The following is a 20,444-nucleotide window of genomic DNA, read 5'->3' as shown; positions in this document are numbered from 1 at the left end:
GAATTAGTGGTGCATTTCGCTTACCTTTGAAGTTGTACCAGTTCCGATTGTATTATGTCATAGGGTCAGTGCCTGAATCTGCGGGGTATGAGCAGCGAATTCTACTTGCAGAAACCTGTGCCGCTAAACTGGTATATTCCTGAATCCAACAGACCCGTGTATCAGGCTTTTTTCGGTGCCCGATTCTGTATGTCAGAAGCAGAGACGTGACCAACCTATGACCTGGTAGAGGAGCGCGAATGAGATTGCCAAGAGCCTAGGTGCGACTTGCCATCCAGGATGAGGTCGCATGGTCCCCACTGCGCCTGGTTGGAGACACTGCAAGATATGGCTGCTAATCGATGCTGTCATTTTCTATCTAGATTGCTCAGATAAATGTCTGGAAGTGTAGTCCGATTGGAATTAATGCGTTAAGCTTGCACTAAGTTCCTTCCCGGTCAAATTTTGACCTTTTGCTTCACAATAAGGCTCTCGAAATTCATGGTTGTACGGCAGCGAAGCATCAGTATTGAATGCTGATGTTGTGCTGTCGATGAGGATGATGATGGGTCATCTGTCACGGCGGGCTAATGTGTTGCGTGAGGTAAAGAAAGCGCTTCTAATAGACCGATATTTACTCAAATGTTGGTCAGAATATACTGAGCAATTTTTCTCGAGCACCCTGACCCTCATGTCAAATGAATGTATGACTGACTTCCCCAGCGATTGTCCAGATACGCGGTGGATCACACCGTCCTTATGGTAGTGGGTAGTGACCAACGCACATGGTGTTTTGCAATAACTTGCAGCGGACTTTGTGAAAAATCATCGTGATCTCTTAACCTGGTTCGTGGCTGGTCCCGTAGATGAACGTTCTGGTGCATTTTCTAATTACCAAAATGTTGTGAATGACCAAGATCAGTATGTAGCAAAGGGAAGCTGGGTTCAGTTGATGACTAAATATTGTTCACTGCAGTGGGTCAAGTGGGACAATGAGACTGAGAATGTGAACTTAAATGGGAAAAAACGGGTTTCTTCCAAGCTCTGCAGTAGTATTCGGGTTGGGCCTGAAATATAATGCATCTTGGAGTGTCTACAAGTTCTAACGTTTAGAGTTATGCGACTGTACCCGATGTTAGAATTGATAATGGCAATCCCAGTGGAGATGGCGGTGAATAATCAGATTGAACTGGCCATATATGGATATGACAGGCATTCACCAACTAGAAGGCACCGCTAAGGTCAATATTACGCTGTTGACGATGAAGCTAGGAAGGGGAGGCGGATATCCAAGTGGGCCGGATCCGAAATCTCGGCTCAAGCCTACTTGCATTCGTGGTTTGTTTTGATGGACAAATGGTTAGCTAGGAGATGGTCGGGAAAGTTTGCTAATCATGTATGTGGATGCTATAGGGCGCAGAAAAACGGGTTTAAGAGGCTACCACAGACAGCTGTTGGAACTTTTAAGTAAGTACCACTCAAAACGTGGGTAAGGAAGCTGGTGAGGAAGACAATTAATCATATGGAGCCTGCGGTGACCAGCTGCATATAGAGTAGGGATATAGATGCATATCTGATTCTATCATCTATCACTTTGATAGTGGAAATTTCCCACGTTTCTTCCCCCTCGTAACCTCCGCCCCGACTTTGCGGCTACAACTGAATTATTGCCTCAGCAAATAGCATAGCTATTTCTCGGTTTCGTTTACAAAAGCGCCTGAGGTGAATTTTTGTACATTATCGGCAGCATTGCCCCTGTCGAAAATCATATTCTTCTGCATCAACAGGCTTTAAAACTACAAAAACGGATAGTCCCTTCTAATTTTAACACATCAGCCACATTTCTGAATCCGATTTACTGCGACCTCTTGGCTGATGTTGTGTCACAAAATAGGAACTTCTGAGAAACGAGCTTACCACTGCTTATAATTTTTGCATTGGTGTGAACGCTGTGATACCAACAAAGGAATTTTTGGCAGTCGGACCATTGGTTACGGTGTTGGCACTGAAATTCAAAGGAAAACGCATACCGCTCACTTTACTGGCCGAATCACCCAATAAAAACAATGGCTTTTTGTGACCTGTGGTTTCCAATCAATTGATGGTGAGCTCGGTGAGTCCTATTCATATTTAGTTATCAAATAACAAGTACATAACCAAGGAATGCGGAGGTTACGATCATGTTGGTAAATTAAACGAAGGTGGGTGCATAATCATGAAGCAGTCATGAACACCTATAGGAACGCTTCAATTTAGCCATGTGTTGCCCGGCAAAATCTTGCAAAGGACCAAATTTGCGCTTCAGTTTAGAAAACATGCACGATAGGCTTGGTGGTGTCACGTGCAATCGATTCAAAATAGCCGGCATGTAGACAAATATCGCCTTTGAAATCTTCCGAAACATGTTACTCGCTCGTTTTCTCAACCCTCTTGACTTTCTTCGACCGTCACCTCTAGCATCAACCACGTTTACATTATGTCATCGCTTATTTTAACCAGATTGCTTATTGACCATTCTTCATTCACAGGTCCCCTAGCACAGCAAGTATGCATCAGATTTCGCAAAACTCGGCTTTTGACGCCGTCGGAAAGGTGCATGCACGTTCACAACCTGCGTTCTGTTGACATTATAATGCAATGTGGTAAAGGCCTCTGTCACACTCTTACAAGCAGTTACCTAATTTTTCTAGTTAAACTGAGGTCTAACTTCTGAGTCTGTTTGGCTAACTAGAATCTAGAAAGGTTTTTGCAGCACGCACGGTTTTGTCCTTAGCTCATCTGTTTGGTGCTCGGTGATACTATTGTTGGTAGTTGTAGCTCAGGCGTTTTATCATTTTCACTGAAGAACACTGCACGGAGAGGGTGTATTTATTTCCGGAATGCTAAAATAAATTCCAAGAATCTTGGGGAAGTCAGCCTTGGCTGGGTTAGTAATGATGTACGGAAAGTTCATTGTGAGCTTCTTTGTTGAGTTACGGAATCCTCACTGATTACTCAACGGTAAAATTTAGCACATCAGACGCTTTTCCATTTACCCTACCTGGACACATCAGGTCTCACAACCATGCAACAAAACAGCCCGCACTGTAGCTTGATAGAAACGTCCTTTTTGATTCAGGAATGTATCATTCCGACGCTATGACGCCATAGGGTCTCAAATTAGTAAACGCAACCCGAGGCTTTACGGATTCGTGAATTGACCGCATCCATCACACGACAGTTTGAACTAATACAACTTCCAGCATATGTAAAACGCTCCACAACCTCGAGTGCTTTCCCCATGAATTGTAAGTGGCATGTTCAGTGATTGCATGCCCAGAGGCAAAACCTTGCACTTTGTGCGTGCATACCAAAGGACAAGATGACTTTTGTCAGCTCATCCAACAACATTTGCGCCTCCTCCTCTTCTTTGAACATGAGAACGATCTCATCTGCCTATTCCAGATCGGCAAGGTCTTCGTCACGGGCCATTCTAACATCGGGGTTTGAGAGATCTTTCAGCGTTGGACACATGATTTCATCGATCACAAATTTAAACAGGAATGTGGAGAGTGGACATCTCTGACGGACAACGTTTTGTGTGCGGAAGCTTTTGGAGAGCTCGTCATATGGTCTCACCCGTCCGGAAATCTGGGAATACAAAGAGTTTATTATGTTCAGGAACTTCCGGTGCATTCCTTGGTAGGCAAGCGTGCTTAGCGGAACAGACGGGTTAACCAAGTCAACCAGTGAGACTTCACTGGTTTTGCCAGACGAATCGAGCAGAAGCGGCTATCAATAGGTATCTAGTCGAGCAAGGATACTTTCGCCCAGTGGCAGAGGACGACACCAACCCCTGAATATCCCGCTGTAACAGCCCCGGGTTCCTCAGAAGTGCGTAGACGGAAGCAAGTGGAAACTGATTGGGTGGTTAGCTTGATCTCTGTGACTGCATCTTGAATTCTAGCTTTTGAGACACCACACATATCGGTGCTAAGCGAGTCCAGTGTGAGTACAAGAGCAGCTTGCTGTCCTGTTCCATCCAATATGGAAGGTTCAGCGGTATATAATGAATGGTCCCGCAGGCGGCTGGGGCCAAAAGATTTTGTTCGCAGCTGTGTGTGAATACACCATTGGGCGAGGGCATGATCAAAAGTAGTAAGTGAGTAGTTGCGGGTATGCTATAATACTTAATGAATTGCAACCGTCTGTTGTTTGCTTTGGGCAAACCTATCAGTGGCGATTGAATCTCTGAGCAACGTAGAATGAATCTGCCGTGGTAGTTGACCATACCCAAAAACTGACGAAGGCTTCGGGTTGATTGAATTGTGGGACTTTTCGAAATATCAGTGGTTTTATCTGGCAGTGACCGGATTCCTTCGTGGCAGACACCACGATCGAGTAAACCAAGCTGGTTTGCTGCAGAAACGCACTTCTCTGTGTTGATCGTGATACAACATCGCATGGAACGTTTGATGAAAACTAGCAAGTGGGATTTGTGTTCTTTGACCGTTTTGTTTGGCGCTAAGACGTTGTCAGTGTAGACGAAAACGTAGTCTGAACCATGCAATACCTGATCTATGAAGCCCTGAAACGTTTGAGTGGCGTTCCGCAGCCTGGAACGCACGTGTGTAAGTTCGAATAGACCAAACGGTGTGGTAATCGCTGTTTTTAGAATGTCGTCGGGGGCAATTGGTGTATGGTAAAACGAACAGAAGGTTAATTTTGGACGAAACAGTTTGGCCCTGCAACCCCAGTTCAAAATCGTGAATTCGCGGTATTGTGTATCCGTCATGAACGGTACGACAACTGAACGCTCGGCAGTCGCCGCATGGTCACTAGTAGATATTCTAGGGATCAAATATAAGGGAGGGGCACGAAATGCACTTGAAGGCCGAATTATTCCGAGTTGCGACATGTTGTGAAGTCAGATGCGGCGGCAGCATCTCAAGGTGCAGTCGTCGTGGGCTGAATGTACTAGAAAATCATTGGTTATATTGTGGTGCTGGAGTGAATGTGACAAACTCGAGACCAAATAGGATGGTTTAAGAAAACATGAAAACTTTTTAATTAAATCGTCGTAAAACGGAACATTGGGAATGCGGGCGACGCGGATACCGATTGGGTATGATGAGGCAATTAGCTGGATTGATGGAAAGAAGAGTGACGTTAAAAAATCCAGAAGCTTCGTCATTTGATACAGACGGCTATGAAGAGGTTAGTGATGATTGGAACCTGGACGTCAGCAACAGTGAAAATCCGGGGGAATGCACAATGTAGACCAAAGTCAAGCGTCATTGGCTTATCACTGAATGTAGCTATGCGAGAGCCGTTAGCCGTCTGTAATGTCGTCACGGGTGACCGACCAGTGACAACTGTTGCCACACTGACTGTTCACTGTTTTTTTCTGCCTAAGGTAGACAAAGGCGCCCGGTGCTTCACAGCGTAAAGCCTGGTCTTTGAAATTAGTACGGCGATAACGGAAACGGCTAGAGTTCCGTGATGGAGAGCGCGATTCACGTGACCTTTATGACACGGTAATGCGATTCAATGTGGTAGATAACCTGTTGCCATTGGTCAAGGGCTGGCCCATTCGCGTTTGCATTCGGTTGAATTGTGCTGCAACAGGTTGTCACTAGAATAAGTATGTTGTTTCGAGGTTGAAGCGATTAAACTATCCGAGAACCACTCATGAATTTATCTGCGGTCCCTGATAATGACCTCCTGAGACATCGGACTTGGTAGCTGGTATTTGACGTCTATTCAAAGGACTACACTGCGTCCACGCTTCCTTTAAAATCGAGTTGTCAATCGACTTGCTGCAGAAACGTCTTTGCACATGTTGCAGTAGTTTTGATGGCATTCAATCACCCAGCTCAACTTCTGGAAACAGTTTCTGGGATTTCGTTTTGCAACAGTTCGGTGTCCGTCTAAATAAGGATGCCTTAAGCGTTTTGTATGGATTTGATGCTGGCATGGAATCAATCAAATCAAATAACTCTACAGGAGGCTAAAATGCCACGTAGGAAAACGTGGTCTGTTTGGGGTAATTTGGCAAAAGTGGAAGTAGCATTCCAGTTGACTGAATCACACTCTAGGGTTATTAACTACAAAAGATGTGAGTTTGGAGTGAACGTCAGTTTCAACCAAGTTAGCACTTATTTTATCCTACAACTAAGCTACTGAGCTAAGCAAGGGCATGTAAGAGCGGTGGTCATTCTGAACTACCACACCGGGAGGAGAGGATTCTAGCTTTGTGTTATTTCAGACCTCCGGGGATCTCAACATCAACCCACCGATGAGAATAGATGAATCCAGTGGTTGTTAGCTAAAATATTTGGTCATGTTTAGACTTGACATCAGCCAATGATAGTGAACCGTCAGTCACAAAAACAACTACACAGCAAAAGTTCCAATGTCACGTTGGACCCAAAAAGCGGGTGGTTGTGTTGTATTTCCTTAAAATAGATCCTTGTGAGGTTGTGTGGCCGATATTGACAAGGAGAAAGATGGAGTTGAGCATGGAAAGTAAGTGTTCACAAGATCTACATGGTGCTACGAAGTCACCATGAGAAGAGACAAGTAGCACAATCCGCAAGAATAAATGCTCGCTAGCTTTATGGTCCTGAAGCTATGAACTAGATCCGGATGACAGGATAATAATTTTTATTTTCATCCGGTAGGTGGCATACCATTGTTCATGAGCCCTATGGTTGGAAAAACATGACGAACAAGTGTTGAGAGTGCTAAGGATCGCGGGGAAACAGAGAGTTCTCTCGAATAGTGCGCATTATACAGCACATCAGCAGAAACTGTTGATTGTTGACTCGACAGAAAGCATATAATCGCCTAATTTCTCTGTCCCTAGACCGTCATCTGGGTTGAGATGCACCATTAGCCGATCACCTTCCGTTCTCAACTAGTCCAAAAGCTAGCCTCCCTGCTAGCTGCCTCGACGACAAAGTTTCCACCTTCCCAAAACTAGGCACCTACTCTGGCCCAACTAATGTTTGGCTTCTAGATCAGCAAACGTATTCACCCTTCTTGGGTCCATTTAGCTTGCTGCTACCCCCTTTTGGATTTTTTCTATTGACGCCGTTGTATCTCATGCCTCCTAACACCCGCCACACACTGCCGCTTTCATTCTATTTCTTTCTCTTCCCAAGCTTCAAACCTCGACTGCATTTGCTGAAACGTCCCTTGGAACTGTTATTCATTCACACTGGCTGGTGTCCGGTCTACACCCACACGCTCCTCCAACAAAAAGGAAACTATGCGTGAGCTTACGTCTGCATGACTCCCTGTGTCAACCTCTGTCTCACCCAGAACCGGTCGCCACGAAACTGAGTATCCCTCCTCCAAGCCTTGACTGCCATTATGGGGCCCTCGAGAAACCGAAGCATGCCAGTTGGATGATGGCACGGCACTGTCATACCCAGTGTGATGGCACTCCAGAATCTCGACCGCAACCCCACGCGCACTCAAGCCTGTAGTCACAACTTCGAGCAGTTTCCATCCGGCCCCGTCTCTGGGATGAGCTCTTCCGTACCCAATGAATTTTTCGCTCAGATTTGGCTAGCCTGGCTTTTCCGCTGCAATTTCGGCTTGCCTCCTGCACAAGTCCAAATCTGTATACGGAGTTAAGGTCGCCCTATGTATTGGCAACTTGCCCCCATCCAACCTATTCCTCTGCACCCGGCTTCCCTACAACAGTGCAAGCAGTGAGTCTACTTACTTTCAGGTTACACCAAATTTTCGAAACAAAACCTGTCATGTGCTCCGAATTTGAATTATCCCATCTCCATGTCCACTTTTCCTAGTTGAAACTCCGGTCATTTGCCTAACCACCCAAGGTCACTCATGGCCGGCAATGGTTTTCAGTTTTAGTTCATGCCACCTGACCGTCTTTGATCTAGTCGGACCTCAAGCCCATTGTTCCCAACAAGTTAGGACAGGAACCTATTATTACTATATCATCGGATATTTCCCACTGTTTATGACATTGTCCTCTTTTTGCGCTACCCGCACTCCCATGAACCCCCAGTCATGCTCCATTCTGACCGTAAGACTATGATCATGTCAGACGATACGCCACCCACAAGTTGGGAATAAACATTACTGTTATTCTCCACTGTGCGAATACTGAGCGCCCGACAAACGTAGCGTTGAAGCTTTAGGAATGAATTTAAAAAGAGGGGTGAAATTAAGCAAAACAGATTTCCAGAAAACTAATGGAGATTATGATTATGAAGTAAGAATAAGAATAAAGAAAAACCAATGAATAAAGAAAAATGGGAAGAAATACTACAGTTGCACCAGATAAATATGTTAGACTGGTCAAATTTCTGGAGATTCGTGCATCTGCGGATAGGGATTTATTCTGCACCGAGATGTAAATAAGAAAACCGTTCCCCGGATTTTGAAGATTACTACAATTCCATTGTCGGCAACAATACGGTTGGAAATTAAACAACAAAGAAATGATGAATTATACGAATTCGAACACCACAAAAAGGGTTGAAAGTGGTGTTCAGCGCCCGCATGTCCAGGAGCATGACCTTACGCTTTGCGGGTGCGAAGTGCATACCAATAAACGCAGCGACTTGGGCCAGTTCATCCACAATCACCTGCAACTTCTCCTCTTCCTCGAAGGTGAGAACGATGTTATCTGCCCATTCCAGAGTACAAGGTTTTCGTTAGCACCCATTAGAACACCCAGGTTTTGAAGGCTTTCCAGTTTTCACCTCACTATCTCGTCGGTCACGAAATTAAACAGGCATGGAGAGGGTGGGAATCCCTGATGGACATCGCTTCGTCTACGGAAGCTTTTGGAGGGATCTCAGAAACGGCTCTCACAAACGTCTGGAAGTCTGAGAATACAAACAACTTATCATGTTTACAAATTTTTGGGGCGCTCCTTGATGGACAAGCGCGTTAAGTGGAACAGATCAAGTCGAATGCGCCTCGGAAATCCAGGAATACTGAAACTTAGGGTCGTTGGTACGTATGACGTTGTTCTATCAACGGATGGTGTAAAGATGTGGTCAGCACAACTCCTACCAGGACAGAATCGTGTCATCTGCTCTCGAGTGGGAGTTCCAGGGGCCAACATAACGCACCGTAAGCACAAATGACTCCAGCAGTCACGTTGCAATGGATGTCAAGCTGATCACCTGTAGTTACCGCACTCACTACGAGCCTTTTTTTCGAAAACGGGTGCTCTCACTGATTTTCCTCAGTTTTCTGGTACAGGAAAAAAGATCAGAAAGGCGGCGAGGACTTCAATTCCATCTTTGAACAATGTGGGTAGGAGACCATCTTGACCAGGAGCTCGGTGGCGCTTCAAGGACCATTTGTAGTCATAAACCTCCAAGGCGCTAAGGGGCTCCACTGTCCTCATCCAGGGTTCGACTTCAGGCGAAATCTTCAAATGAACGGCAACGGTACGCTACGAGAATCGATGTCTGAAGTACTCGGCACAGTGGTCTGTGTTCTTTATTCGAGATGGTGACGTCACCTGATCCTGGGTGGTTTCGCGTACAGAGGCTGTCCTGGACCGACCGCAGGGATCAACTGAAACGGTTTTCGGAAAATCTCTGTTTGGTTGGCCTCTCATTTTCTCAGCCTTCTGTGTCCACAGGCTTCACGGTCGGCGCACAGGCTCACTTTCAATTGACATCTAAAAATCCGTCAGGCCAAATTATGTTCGGGACTGGCGAGAACATTTCCCCTTGATTCGAGCAGCGACGCTGTCCTTTCTAAGCTAGCCCGGTGTCATTGTGCCACAGGCCAATTGCCCAGCACTGTGCGAACAGGTGACGATCTCGTTCCCACATGAATTCGCAGCTAATGGAGAAGAACTTAGGAGAGACACCAGAAGACAAATCTGGTAAATTCGCACTTCTCCTCAAACGCCACTGTCTTGCGATCCGGCTTTTGAGGAACAGGATGCTTTATGTTACCGTATTCGTCCTCCAGTCCAGGTTTATGTGCCCTTGAAGTAACCCAGCCCATGCAAGACCACGGTTCTCAGAAATAACGACAATCTTCTGCTAAATCGGCCGTCCACTGCTGTCATATGACGAGTCAGCCGCCTGCGGGGTACAACAGTGTGGGTGGACATGAAAATGGTTCTTCCGATACCCCCCTACCTTCTCTTCCGAACATGTGTTTTTGTTCCCCACCTGGCAGCACTAAAAAATCTTCCCTGTTAGCTCCATCCTCATAACTGTTGAACTAGTGATACGTGGTGAGGCGTGAAACAATTACTCGTGAGCAGCAAGCGGGACCCTTATCTGGCAGGTCTGATGTCAGCCTTGGCGCTGCCGCCTCCTGCAAATGGGCATGCACACCCTCAAGCATCCCAAAATCGATCACTATTCCTCGACAATCGGTCTATTTGGTCGTTGTATTATCCACGTTCTGAAGTCAAAAGGCACAACCTGGCTTTGCTCTCATACTATACCAGCTTGACATTGTTGTGTGGTGTGCAATGGAAACAAGAGTGATACATTCAAACACAATATTTGTGTTAGCTTTCTCATCAAACTGAACCCGCCTCTGAATGCGCCCCTCTGGGAATCCAGTGGCTGCTGCGGCAAATCCTGTTGGAGTCGGTATCATCTGAAGTCTAAGCGTAATGATCTTACCTTGATTGTATACCCATTGATGGTTCCCTCGGTTAGGTTGGCCCAAGAGCGTCGTGAGAGGATTCTTGGTGTCTTTGAGGAATTTGACTGGTTCATCGTTTCTGCCCAGCTATTCTGCATTGTGATGTACGGACTGCTATAATGCCAAGTGGAGCCTGTCCATAAAAGGACAAAGGCAATTTAAATAGGACACCTCGTCCGTCCTGATCAACAGGAGTCTTTTCGAAAACTGGTGAGAGGGGTGCATGCATTAAGGTGATATATATGGGTAAGATTTGTGGCAAGGTTTCAGTTGTGCCGGCTCGCGATGGTTAGCATTTCGACTTATTTTGATGCATAGATCAATCGAATCATTCACGAAAAGGCAGTAGGACAGCGAACTCCTTTAAGAAGGTACAGAGGTAACATACTTAATCCGAACCTAGTATTGGGTTTGAGAGGCGCTGATTTTTTGTATCGTTATGAAGATTGATCGTGGACGAATTGAAAATAAGAGTGCTTGCAGCATCAGAAGAAAATTGTCACCGAATGACTTTCTAAATTCCCAGGCATCATCTCCGCGCTGAATCTACTGTCTCAGATCTGTGGTGTGTCTCGTGGAGTCCTCGTTTTTGGTACAGATTCAGGGTGGAGTTTGTTTGATATCGGTGAGGAATTTACGTCACACCGTCGTGTGTGCGTGCGAAACACGGACACACACACGCACGTATATATATTTTAGGCAATGTTTGGCACAATAAGGTGGTTTAGAATACTTACGAAATAAAACAGAGGAAGTCTTTCACTCTAGGTTTGGCGGGTGCAAGCCGATGTGTTCAGGGAAATTGCATTACACGTTGCGAAGGGCCTACGAAGCTAACATCCTTGCATTAACGTGCAACAAACCGAAAACAGGAAAAATTTCCCCAGAAGTGTGTTTGCTGCTATTCTACGACAACGCAGGAAAGACGGTGAGGATTTACGTTCATACCTGCCAAAATTTATCGCGACACTCAAAGTGCAGTAAGTTAAATCCATGTTGAGAAATGATTGCTGGAAAAGCAGCGATAGCCTTGCCTAAGCAATTAGGTTAACTCAAAGCATTGTGAAACACCGTTCAATATGTTCACCACATCTTTTACACCGTCAATCATGTATGTATCATTAAAGCAGCAATCATAGATTGACAGTCCCATGCACGCGGAGGCTCACAAGTCCTTCAAAACCATAACTTTCGCTTCTTCAAGCGTTGTTTTTAGAAGAAAATGGTTTTCAGCCAAATTCCAGCCAAGTGAGCCAATAGGGGGCTTTTGATAACTGTCCAATTAGGTCGATCATTCCTATTCGTCGAGCTTCTCCTAGGCAGAGGGTTCCATTAATTTACTGATTAAATTGTCACCATGAATGTTCGACCTTAACCACAGGAGGGAATCCAATTTATGAATTATTTCCAGAAAAAGCAACTCTGTACAGTAGCGTGCAGTGTTTTTAACGGATAAAAGAATAGAAATGTGCACAACAACAGCGTGTACTGATCTTCAAGAATGACAAACAACGTAACCAAAACCAAATGCAGTAAATGAGTTGAGAACGCATATCAGTATACAGTAAGCGAAATTCAGAATCCAGCATGGCGCAATAAGTAACACGTATGTATTCAAACTGATGTGTATATAGCACGTGGAATAATAAACCGATAGAATACTCGATAGAGCATTGAATAGAGCACAATTTGTTTTCATCACACATTGGACGAGCGTGTGGGTGTTAATAGTTCAGTGGTAGTCTAGGTCTTGATCTTTCGGATCTTTCCGGATTGGAAAATTCAGGTTTTTCTCAGGTAGTATGTTCTACGGAGATAACGTTTTCTTCGGATACAATATGATCATCTACAAACGATTCATTAGAATTTGAAACGTCAGTAGTGCCATTATTCGACTGACCTCTGGTGTTGAACAAATCCTGGTCAATATGTCTCCGATGGCAATAGAGAGCATTCAAATCAAGAATCGTGACCATCCCTTTGCCATCTGATGTGAGTATATTCCTGTAGCAGGCCACAAATCATCACCCTTAAAAGAGGTAGCATCAGCCGTTCTGGCACAGTCATGACTTGTACGCAACGAGTGAGATTTAAAAAGAATTGCTGCAGTGAACTTCATTCCTATACTGCATTAGAAAATTATCAATTCCGCGGTCTAATTGCTTAGAAGATGTAGGAGAGAATGAAGTACTGGAACATTTAAGTGTTCGCACAAACGCCTCAGCAAGCCCATTCGACTGGGGATGCAATAAACTCTCAAGGCCATCCAAGGTCATATAACCATTCCTCGAGTGACTTTTGAATGACCAAAACAGCTGGTACACATTCACGGTTGAATACTTTCCTCAACGGTTGTTCTGTGAATCCAGAACTAGGGGAAGTAGTTAGAAAAACTTCAGACCAACGTGAGTATACGTCAATAACCACAGCAGTCAGCATGAACGCGTTGAAATGTTTCACAAGCAAGTGGAGATTTTCTATGAATCTTGTGTGTACATTCAATACAATTTTTAACAGTATATTTGATGTCAGCATCTAGCTCCGGCCATCAACATGACAAGCGTTCAAAAGAATTCGTTTTATCACTACCCAGATGACCAGATTACAAATCTGCAAGAACAGCCTTTCGGTGAGTCGATGGAATGATAACTCTATCCCCGAGGCATAACAAACTATCTGAAGTAATGGACAAACTTTCGGAGCGACAGTAAAATGCAGGAGATCACCGTCGCTTCTTCTGTGTCAAGCCACGTCGCAGCTGTTGCGCATTGGAGTGCCGGTAACCTTAGGATCAATTTTGCCCATGCAATTTTGACTACAGTTTAGCCGGTTTCATATAGTCAGCTGTACCCGGATTTTAGCCATCGCTTGCTACCAGTAAGTGTTCCGAGCTGATTCATCTGGAAGGGCCGAGGTTCAACGGTATCCGCCTGACGCATACGTGACTCTTGTTCCTGTGTAGACTATGGTTTACGTTGACCAGTCCTGCGACAATCAATTAAGGTTTGATCTGAATCTCCGCGGTCTACATGACTTGTTCAGCGCAGCTAGTCACTGAGTAAGAGATCAGCTGAGAATTCGGATAAACTGATGATGTTGCATCCATTTTTGCTCCCTTTTAATGGTGTAGAAAATACGATAACAGGATACAAGATATCTCATTTAGTCGTAAAACAGGGAAAAAGTTACGGAAGTCCTTTCAGTAAAAAACATTCACAATTTGAATCCAGGTTACCGACTTCGCAGATACTTTTAGAACGATGTGGAGGACCAAAGGCTAGGAGGTTTTTAAAGTTGCAGCTCCACAACTAGGCAAATTTTGGTGTACCTTCGCGGTACAGTGTGTTTGAACAGTAAAATTTTCAGAAAAATTGGTACACATTTCCACCGCTGACATATGCATCCTCCATCTGGTCATCATTCAGGTAATTTCTTACATCACAGCCATCTTACGAAGTTCCGGAAAGCTCTGTGGACGCAGTGCTGATCTCAAAAGTCAATTTCGTTGAAACCTCATGAGAACCTCTAATCTTCAGACGAAACTTCATGAGGTTTGATAGTAGCTTTCTTTAAGGCATAGAACGAGTTAGCACATGACTTCTCCCCTACCATATTTACCAGACAGTGTGAAAATGAAGTATACGGGTTAGGAAACCCATCCCCGTGTCATCCGTTTTGAGGCAGTTGATTCTCACGGTTTATGGGTTCGGAACACCGAATTTCGCAGGAAAGTGTTATAACGTGCTCGCCACTGCACAGACAGAGTCGAAAGTTAGCGCTATTAGCCGTTATGTGAAGACCAGTCATAAAGTAGATGAAGCGCCAAGTTTTAAAAGTACAATATGCGGATAATGTTGGGCCACAGAGACGCTTTACGGGCGACTAATTGAATAATCTTACCTCAACCAACGTATTGCGGAGAGAAAGCAAACATCTACGGGCTGTCGCACATTATCGTGATCAGAGTCAAACGGACAACAATACCAGATCAAATCATTCTATTAGTAGCTGATTTTCACATGGTCCAACTGAGTTCAGGGCTACTTGGCATTGGTGGGCGCTTGGGCTGAACCCTTGTGTGGGTTAGAAATAAAGGAAGTTTAGCTCATGGCTGAAGAGACCGCTCCCGATTGTCCATGAAGTGAGCGTCAACCTTCAATGTAGGACAAAGCAGAGCTCTCTCAACACTTAGTAGTCGGCTGACTTAAACAGGCATATCACCCGAGAGAATCCGGATGTCTATACCCCCTGCTGGCCGAAGCAACCGCGGCGAATCCCGATCCAGACTGTCTTCCTAGGACTCGGAATTCTTTGTTGTATGACGACAGACGAGGTAAACACCGTTTACCTCGTAAAACAAGGTAGAAAAACCCGACCCAATAAAGCGCTTTCTACCTCGATTTTATTTTGATTTTTTTGGCGAGCAAAATTTCAGGTGCAAAGGCTATTCACGTGAACTGCCGCTGAACAAATAGGAAGGCATGTGTAAGAACCGTGTGCGGGGGTCAGCGAATGAAGGGTTGCAAGGGCGAATGAAGCCTTCCGACTACGTGAATCGAAGAAAGGGTTTTGGTCAAGCTATTCAACCTTGAAAAGTTACATCAATGATCCAATCCAACAAACGACGGGACAATCCTTTTTACTCTGGGAATATTATATGACGTCCGACTAAAAAATCTGGACCACGAGGCAGCGATCGTTATGGTTTTCTTGAGGGACCCTTCCTAGAACCAACGTCTCAATGGTTTGGCAGGCTTGAGTGGGGGGGGGGTTGGCTTGGGCCAGGGACCCAGACAGTGTAGATTAAAAGACTGACTATTGACGACGCAACACAAATAAAATGCTTTTGAAGGCGTCCCGGGCTCAAGCACCTTGTTAGATAATCCATTGGGGATCGTGGTCAACCTATGGGCGGCTTTTATAGCCAGCGTTTTCTACTCTGCTTTCCTTGGATCTCTGTTTCAATGGGCATGGACGAGCCAACTGCCTCCAAACAGCCTCATAACAAGTATTTTGCAGCACCGGAACTCATTTCTATTCGTCTTATTGCTCCCCTGGTATTTTGGCTTGCTTGAAGCTTGAAGAGGCTAAATCCAGCCAGTGTGTCGTGAAAGATTACGGCAGCAGCCTTTCGCGACAAGAAGATGGCATTAGGTCGCGCTTTTCCGATGTAGTGTCTCTGGAAGGAAAATCCGTCATCATAATTATCAGCTGCCAGGACTGCGTACTTGTTGTAGAGTGGTGTAGCCGAAACCCTTGGCCAACCAAGTGGATATCGTAGAATATTATGACGTTGATTTGCTTTCAGAAAAGGTAGCAGACTTCCTTCACGACATTGATGCTTATTTCTTTAGTGGAAACCATAGAAACCGCCTACCTTAGCTGATTATCCCGTCTCTCCACGCGGCTTCCACACACTAGCAATAAAGCCCTTGGCATCTAAACCCGAGGTGCCTGCAATTCCTTTGGTGTAGGGATTGAAGTAGGCATGCGATTTTTATTCTACAAAATCCCCAGTTTCCCCACTTTTCCAGGCATGAGGTGGTAAAAACAAATTTAGACATGTACCAAAAATAATATATATGAATTTTTGCAGCCAAACAACTCCATGTGGATAAGAAACAACGCAACGTTTGAAATAATGTAGATGTCTCTTTGGCCCTATTTTAGGCCTTTAGGAAACAGTCGCCGCAAGAAGAAAGCGCTCGAAGGCTACGTAAATTCGCCACCTAGAGGAAGTGTCTAATGGTACGCACTTGACCAGGTTCCTCAAACTTTCACATCTATCTCGGATTCTACAAAGACAAAATGTACAACAGTTCGGATATGTTTTGCATGAGAATAAGGCTAAAATATCCAAACAACCGCAGCAAAAAGGCTACCATGAGCGACAATTTAAAACCAGGCCTATCAAGATAAACGTTGGTATAAAAACAACTTCACAGGTATGTCCGCGGAAGACTGGACCGTTGGCGCACGATTTGTGGATTCAAAGCAAGTTAATGTATTGGGATTTTCACTTCTGTACCTGAGAGCCACTTCCCACAACTTTTAATCTAGTAGTACCATAAACACCTACGTAAAATACCTCTACCATGACCATAGTTGGCATAAACTTCGTTGCTAAGACACTGAGCACGCCAGTTGAACTGGTTGAATCGCGATAATCGGAAAACCTGCATGCAGACATGATCATGCATAAGCAAATCCACCGGAGTGCTCCTGACTGACAAGCACTTGCAGGAATTTCGGGAACAGTATACGAGACGGTGTATCACACAGACGTTATCATGCTCACAAGTGTCGGGAAGTGGTTGGAACAGGCTCTTTCAACATCTACACGGACTAGACATTAAAAAGAAGATTGTCCAGAAGGTTTTCAACAGCTTCAATGCACTCCTCTCTTAAGCCGGGCGCCTGAAATCCGGCTTAGGATTCCTTGTATGACTTCTGAACATCTCGCCCCAAAACTAATAAGTATGACCAAAGAAGGTACAATGCCGCATCAGGCAGACATATTGAAAGTGCAAAACGATCACTCGTGACAACCACTGCGCAAATCCAGTGATCGACGGAATTGTGAGAATGCATAATGGATGATGAAACTTCACAACACTTCTTCGTATGTTCACTGTAGGCAGGTCAAAGACAGGGCGCATAAATTAAATTCTTCGTTCGAAGGTCAACTTAGAGCTACAATACACATGATAAGAACAATTCAAACACAGGAATACGTTAAGAGAGAAACGTTCGGTTTCGACAAACATATCAGGATCTGGACCTAGCCCTTATCAACATGAACGAGTGCTACAGCTGGATTCGGTTGTCTCACTTGTGAAAAGCAAATTCGTGTGCGAATAAGAGTATTTCTCAAGGTTCTCTTCGTCAGCTGACTCAAATAAAGTTTCTGAGGACGTGGATCATTCAGCTTACAAATCCTATAAGCGTTTCTGAGATAGTGACAAATTTATTATCTGTTTACCTCGTTAAAAACCTTCAGCAGATATTAGGACTGTTAGACTTCACTACAAGTCACTAGTTTTAAACGTGTTTCCGGGGAAATCGATTTAGTATCGAGCAAGCAGATAGGGTTGTATCTGAAAAGAGTATTGGTGAGAATATATGCACCTCCGCATAATTATCAACACTAAATTCAGTGCAAATGAATGAATTTAGATGTACACAGTTTGTACGCAGGTGTTTTTATTCTTGCTGTGCTCATAATATAAGTTGATAAATTTGACGTCAGTCAGCCGCTCACTTTTATCGGTAGTTTCAGGGTAATCTCTACTCATTTAGAAAACTCTCCAAATTCCTTCCAAGAATGACCATCAAATCATCATTAGATTAGCACCTAGAACGACGAAGGAAAACTTAACCTCCGCTGCGGAGTTTTTTATTAGAAAAAGCCAAATGACCGGTTACAGACCATTGGAGAGGGGAGCAAAACTCTCATTTGAATCTTGTTTACAAAAACTGGATATCCAACTTCTCCTGAACGCGTCTTCTTGAACTTTCCTGGATATTCATTGACTCCAATCATTCATTGCTCAAATACAAGCAAATGTTACACAGCGACTCCACGAATTCCGCGACAGATCTCCTCTTTTCAAGAGACGCACAGCGAAATTCCAAAAAAAACACATACTACTCGCATACCACCCCATCAGTAGTATCACCGTTGCGCGACCACTGAGAACAAGGTGGAATACATTCTTGTGAATGTGCCATCCACAATGCACACTGAGGCCTGCGTATGAAAAAAAAATCAACGTCTCTAGAACCTTGTGGTGACAATAATGTTGCGAGCAGTGGCAAGTTTTTCCACCTCCAAGACGGGCCAATAGAAGTAAGTCCAAAATTTAAGAGACAATTGAGTACTTCCTTTGTTTCCCTAAACGAGACTTTTCATGCTTACCATCTCAGATGCATTTCCGAAGAAAGTTGTGAACTTTACTGGGAATGGTTTAAATAATGGGAAGATTATAACACTGGTAACTCAATGAGTTTTTCATAGTAAACTAATAGAATACGCTGTACCAGATGAGTGACAACTCTAGCTAAAAATATCCAGACTTCCATGATGGAAGGTAATAATGTGTGGAGTTAAACCACATTTTTGATCGATAAATTATTTACAATCAATAACTGATAATTAACTTCTTACTTGCATACGTATGCGTTGGCATCTTCATCAAAAACCTTCCTCGGAACAACACCAGCCCCTCTCATGACATACCTGGATGCTGAAAAATCAAACGAATCGGTTTCTTGCTTCAGATTTCCACATTTTTCATGAAATCTACGGTCTGTGGTTGTATATCTATAACAACTTCGATCATTTCGTAGATCTTCGTTTAACATTGGATGTTGAAAGGGAATCAACCTCACCATGTTTGCACAATACTTGCCAGGAGACATTTCTTGCACAGCCTGAGGAGACTGCTCAAGGAACTGTATGAGGATTCAGTGATCAGGTGCGACAAATATGGCTTTTTGAACATTGTGTTTTATGTAGTTAAGATCGTGACATACAAGATCAAAACCAGCATCCCTCGTGAAAGCTTAAGACAGCAGTTTCACAAACGCAAAACACAGCGATTTAGAGGTAAACGACCTCTAGCCATGGTGAGTTCTACAATGTCAAGTCTGACTCCGTTTGGTACAATTTCTGCAAGTAATTCTAAAGCTCGCAATTTGAATGTGAGCATACTTCTTCACCCAAGAACAATCCAAACCAAAGAACGACCAAAAGATGTCGTTAGAATCTTTCTGGTTCACCTACAAATAGATAGACCGAGCAACGTGGTCTGACGTAAAGCAATGGTAGTCTCATATGCTTAAGTGATAGAAGAAAAACAAGCCGGTGAAGCGGTTAAAAAGCTCGAAGCAATTCCGATCACCTGAAAGCATAACTTTACAAAACTCCGCACTACAACCAAGGACATTCAATCACATCAATCGAGTGTGAACCAGTTCGCTTCTTCATACGTAGTAATTCAGCTGCGCTCAGCATGTGCTGGTGGTGGAGTAGTGGTAACATGCTCGCCAAGCGTGTTAGAACTCCCAGAGGTATACACCGCTGGAGAGCTCTAATAGGAGTAAAACTCTGGTCCAAGTACTTTCTTCCTTTGATGTGGACTTACAAGAATAATTGCACAAGAACAGTAGCAAGATTGCTTGAAGGGGAGTGATGTGAACATGAATCTGTTCCCCTTGAACTATATAGGCCACATGCCCCAAAATACAGTGGAGACATAATTAACAAACTTGCCTACAGCCGGAGAAATGCTGAGAGCCATAGATTAACCAAAACGTAGAAAAGCAGTTGTGAAAGGCGGCTTGTCGGCCGAACTTTTCGAGCCACGAGGATCAACAGTGCAGAACGAGAGTTTTCAACTCCTATGCAGAATTCATGGGATGAAAGACATTACACAAGATTTCACAACTATAAGGCGAGAGAAGATCTTCGGAAGACAGACACGCCGTGGAATTCATCTCCTGCGCCCAAATTATGGCTTATACACATTTCAGTGGCATTTTGGAGGAAAACGTTGCTGAAGGATGTGTATCGAAGCGATGGGAGTAGGGTTGGCCTGATTCTCACTGAAGAACAAATCCATGAGGACGGATTCAGCACTAAATTCACCAAAGTCTCCTACTCAATCATCAGGTAGGTATTTTGCTGTGTGGTTCCAGCATTTGCTGCAGAGTGAGTGCATAAGTGATGCAACCCCGGTCAGGGGTTGAAACCATGCTTGATTCTCTCGAATCCAACTGATCTAAAGGCGTCGCCAAAGAGTGCATTGTCCTTG

General features: G+C 44.3%; 2 protein-coding genes across 2 annotated transcripts in view; one reads left to right on the top strand and one right to left on the bottom strand.

Moving 5' to 3' along the window:
- Positions 1-402: 402 nt before the first annotated feature.
- T265_05034 (hypothetical protein) lies at positions 403-3,396 on the bottom strand (the record flags this gene model as incomplete). The annotated part of the gene is made up of 2 exons (XM_009169934.1): positions 403-526; positions 3,308-3,396. 2 exons carry the CDS (start codon positions 3,394-3,396, stop codon positions 403-405), a joined length of 213 nt encoding a protein of 70 aa, XP_009168198.1.
- A 5,115-nt stretch (positions 3,397-8,511) lies between these two features.
- T265_05033 (hypothetical protein) overlaps positions 8,512-20,444 on the top strand; it is a gene marked incomplete at both ends in the record, with an annotated part of 70,886 nt that continues 58,953 nt past the window's right edge. The window contains 2 exons of the mRNA XM_009169933.1: positions 8,512-8,610; positions 13,162-13,258. Coding sequence (XP_009168197.1) covers positions 8,512-8,610; positions 13,162-13,258 — 196 coding nt within the window. The remainder of the gene's footprint in view (positions 8,611-13,161; positions 13,259-20,444) is intronic.

This window comes from Opisthorchis viverrini, assembly GCF_000715545.1.
Source record: "Opisthorchis viverrini unplaced genomic scaffold opera_v5_91, whole genome shotgun sequence".
Classification (NCBI taxonomy): domain Eukaryota; kingdom Metazoa; phylum Platyhelminthes; class Trematoda; order Opisthorchiida; family Opisthorchiidae; genus Opisthorchis; species Opisthorchis viverrini.
Note: the sequence above shows the minus strand (reverse complement) of the source record. Positions and strands in the feature narration are given on the sequence as shown.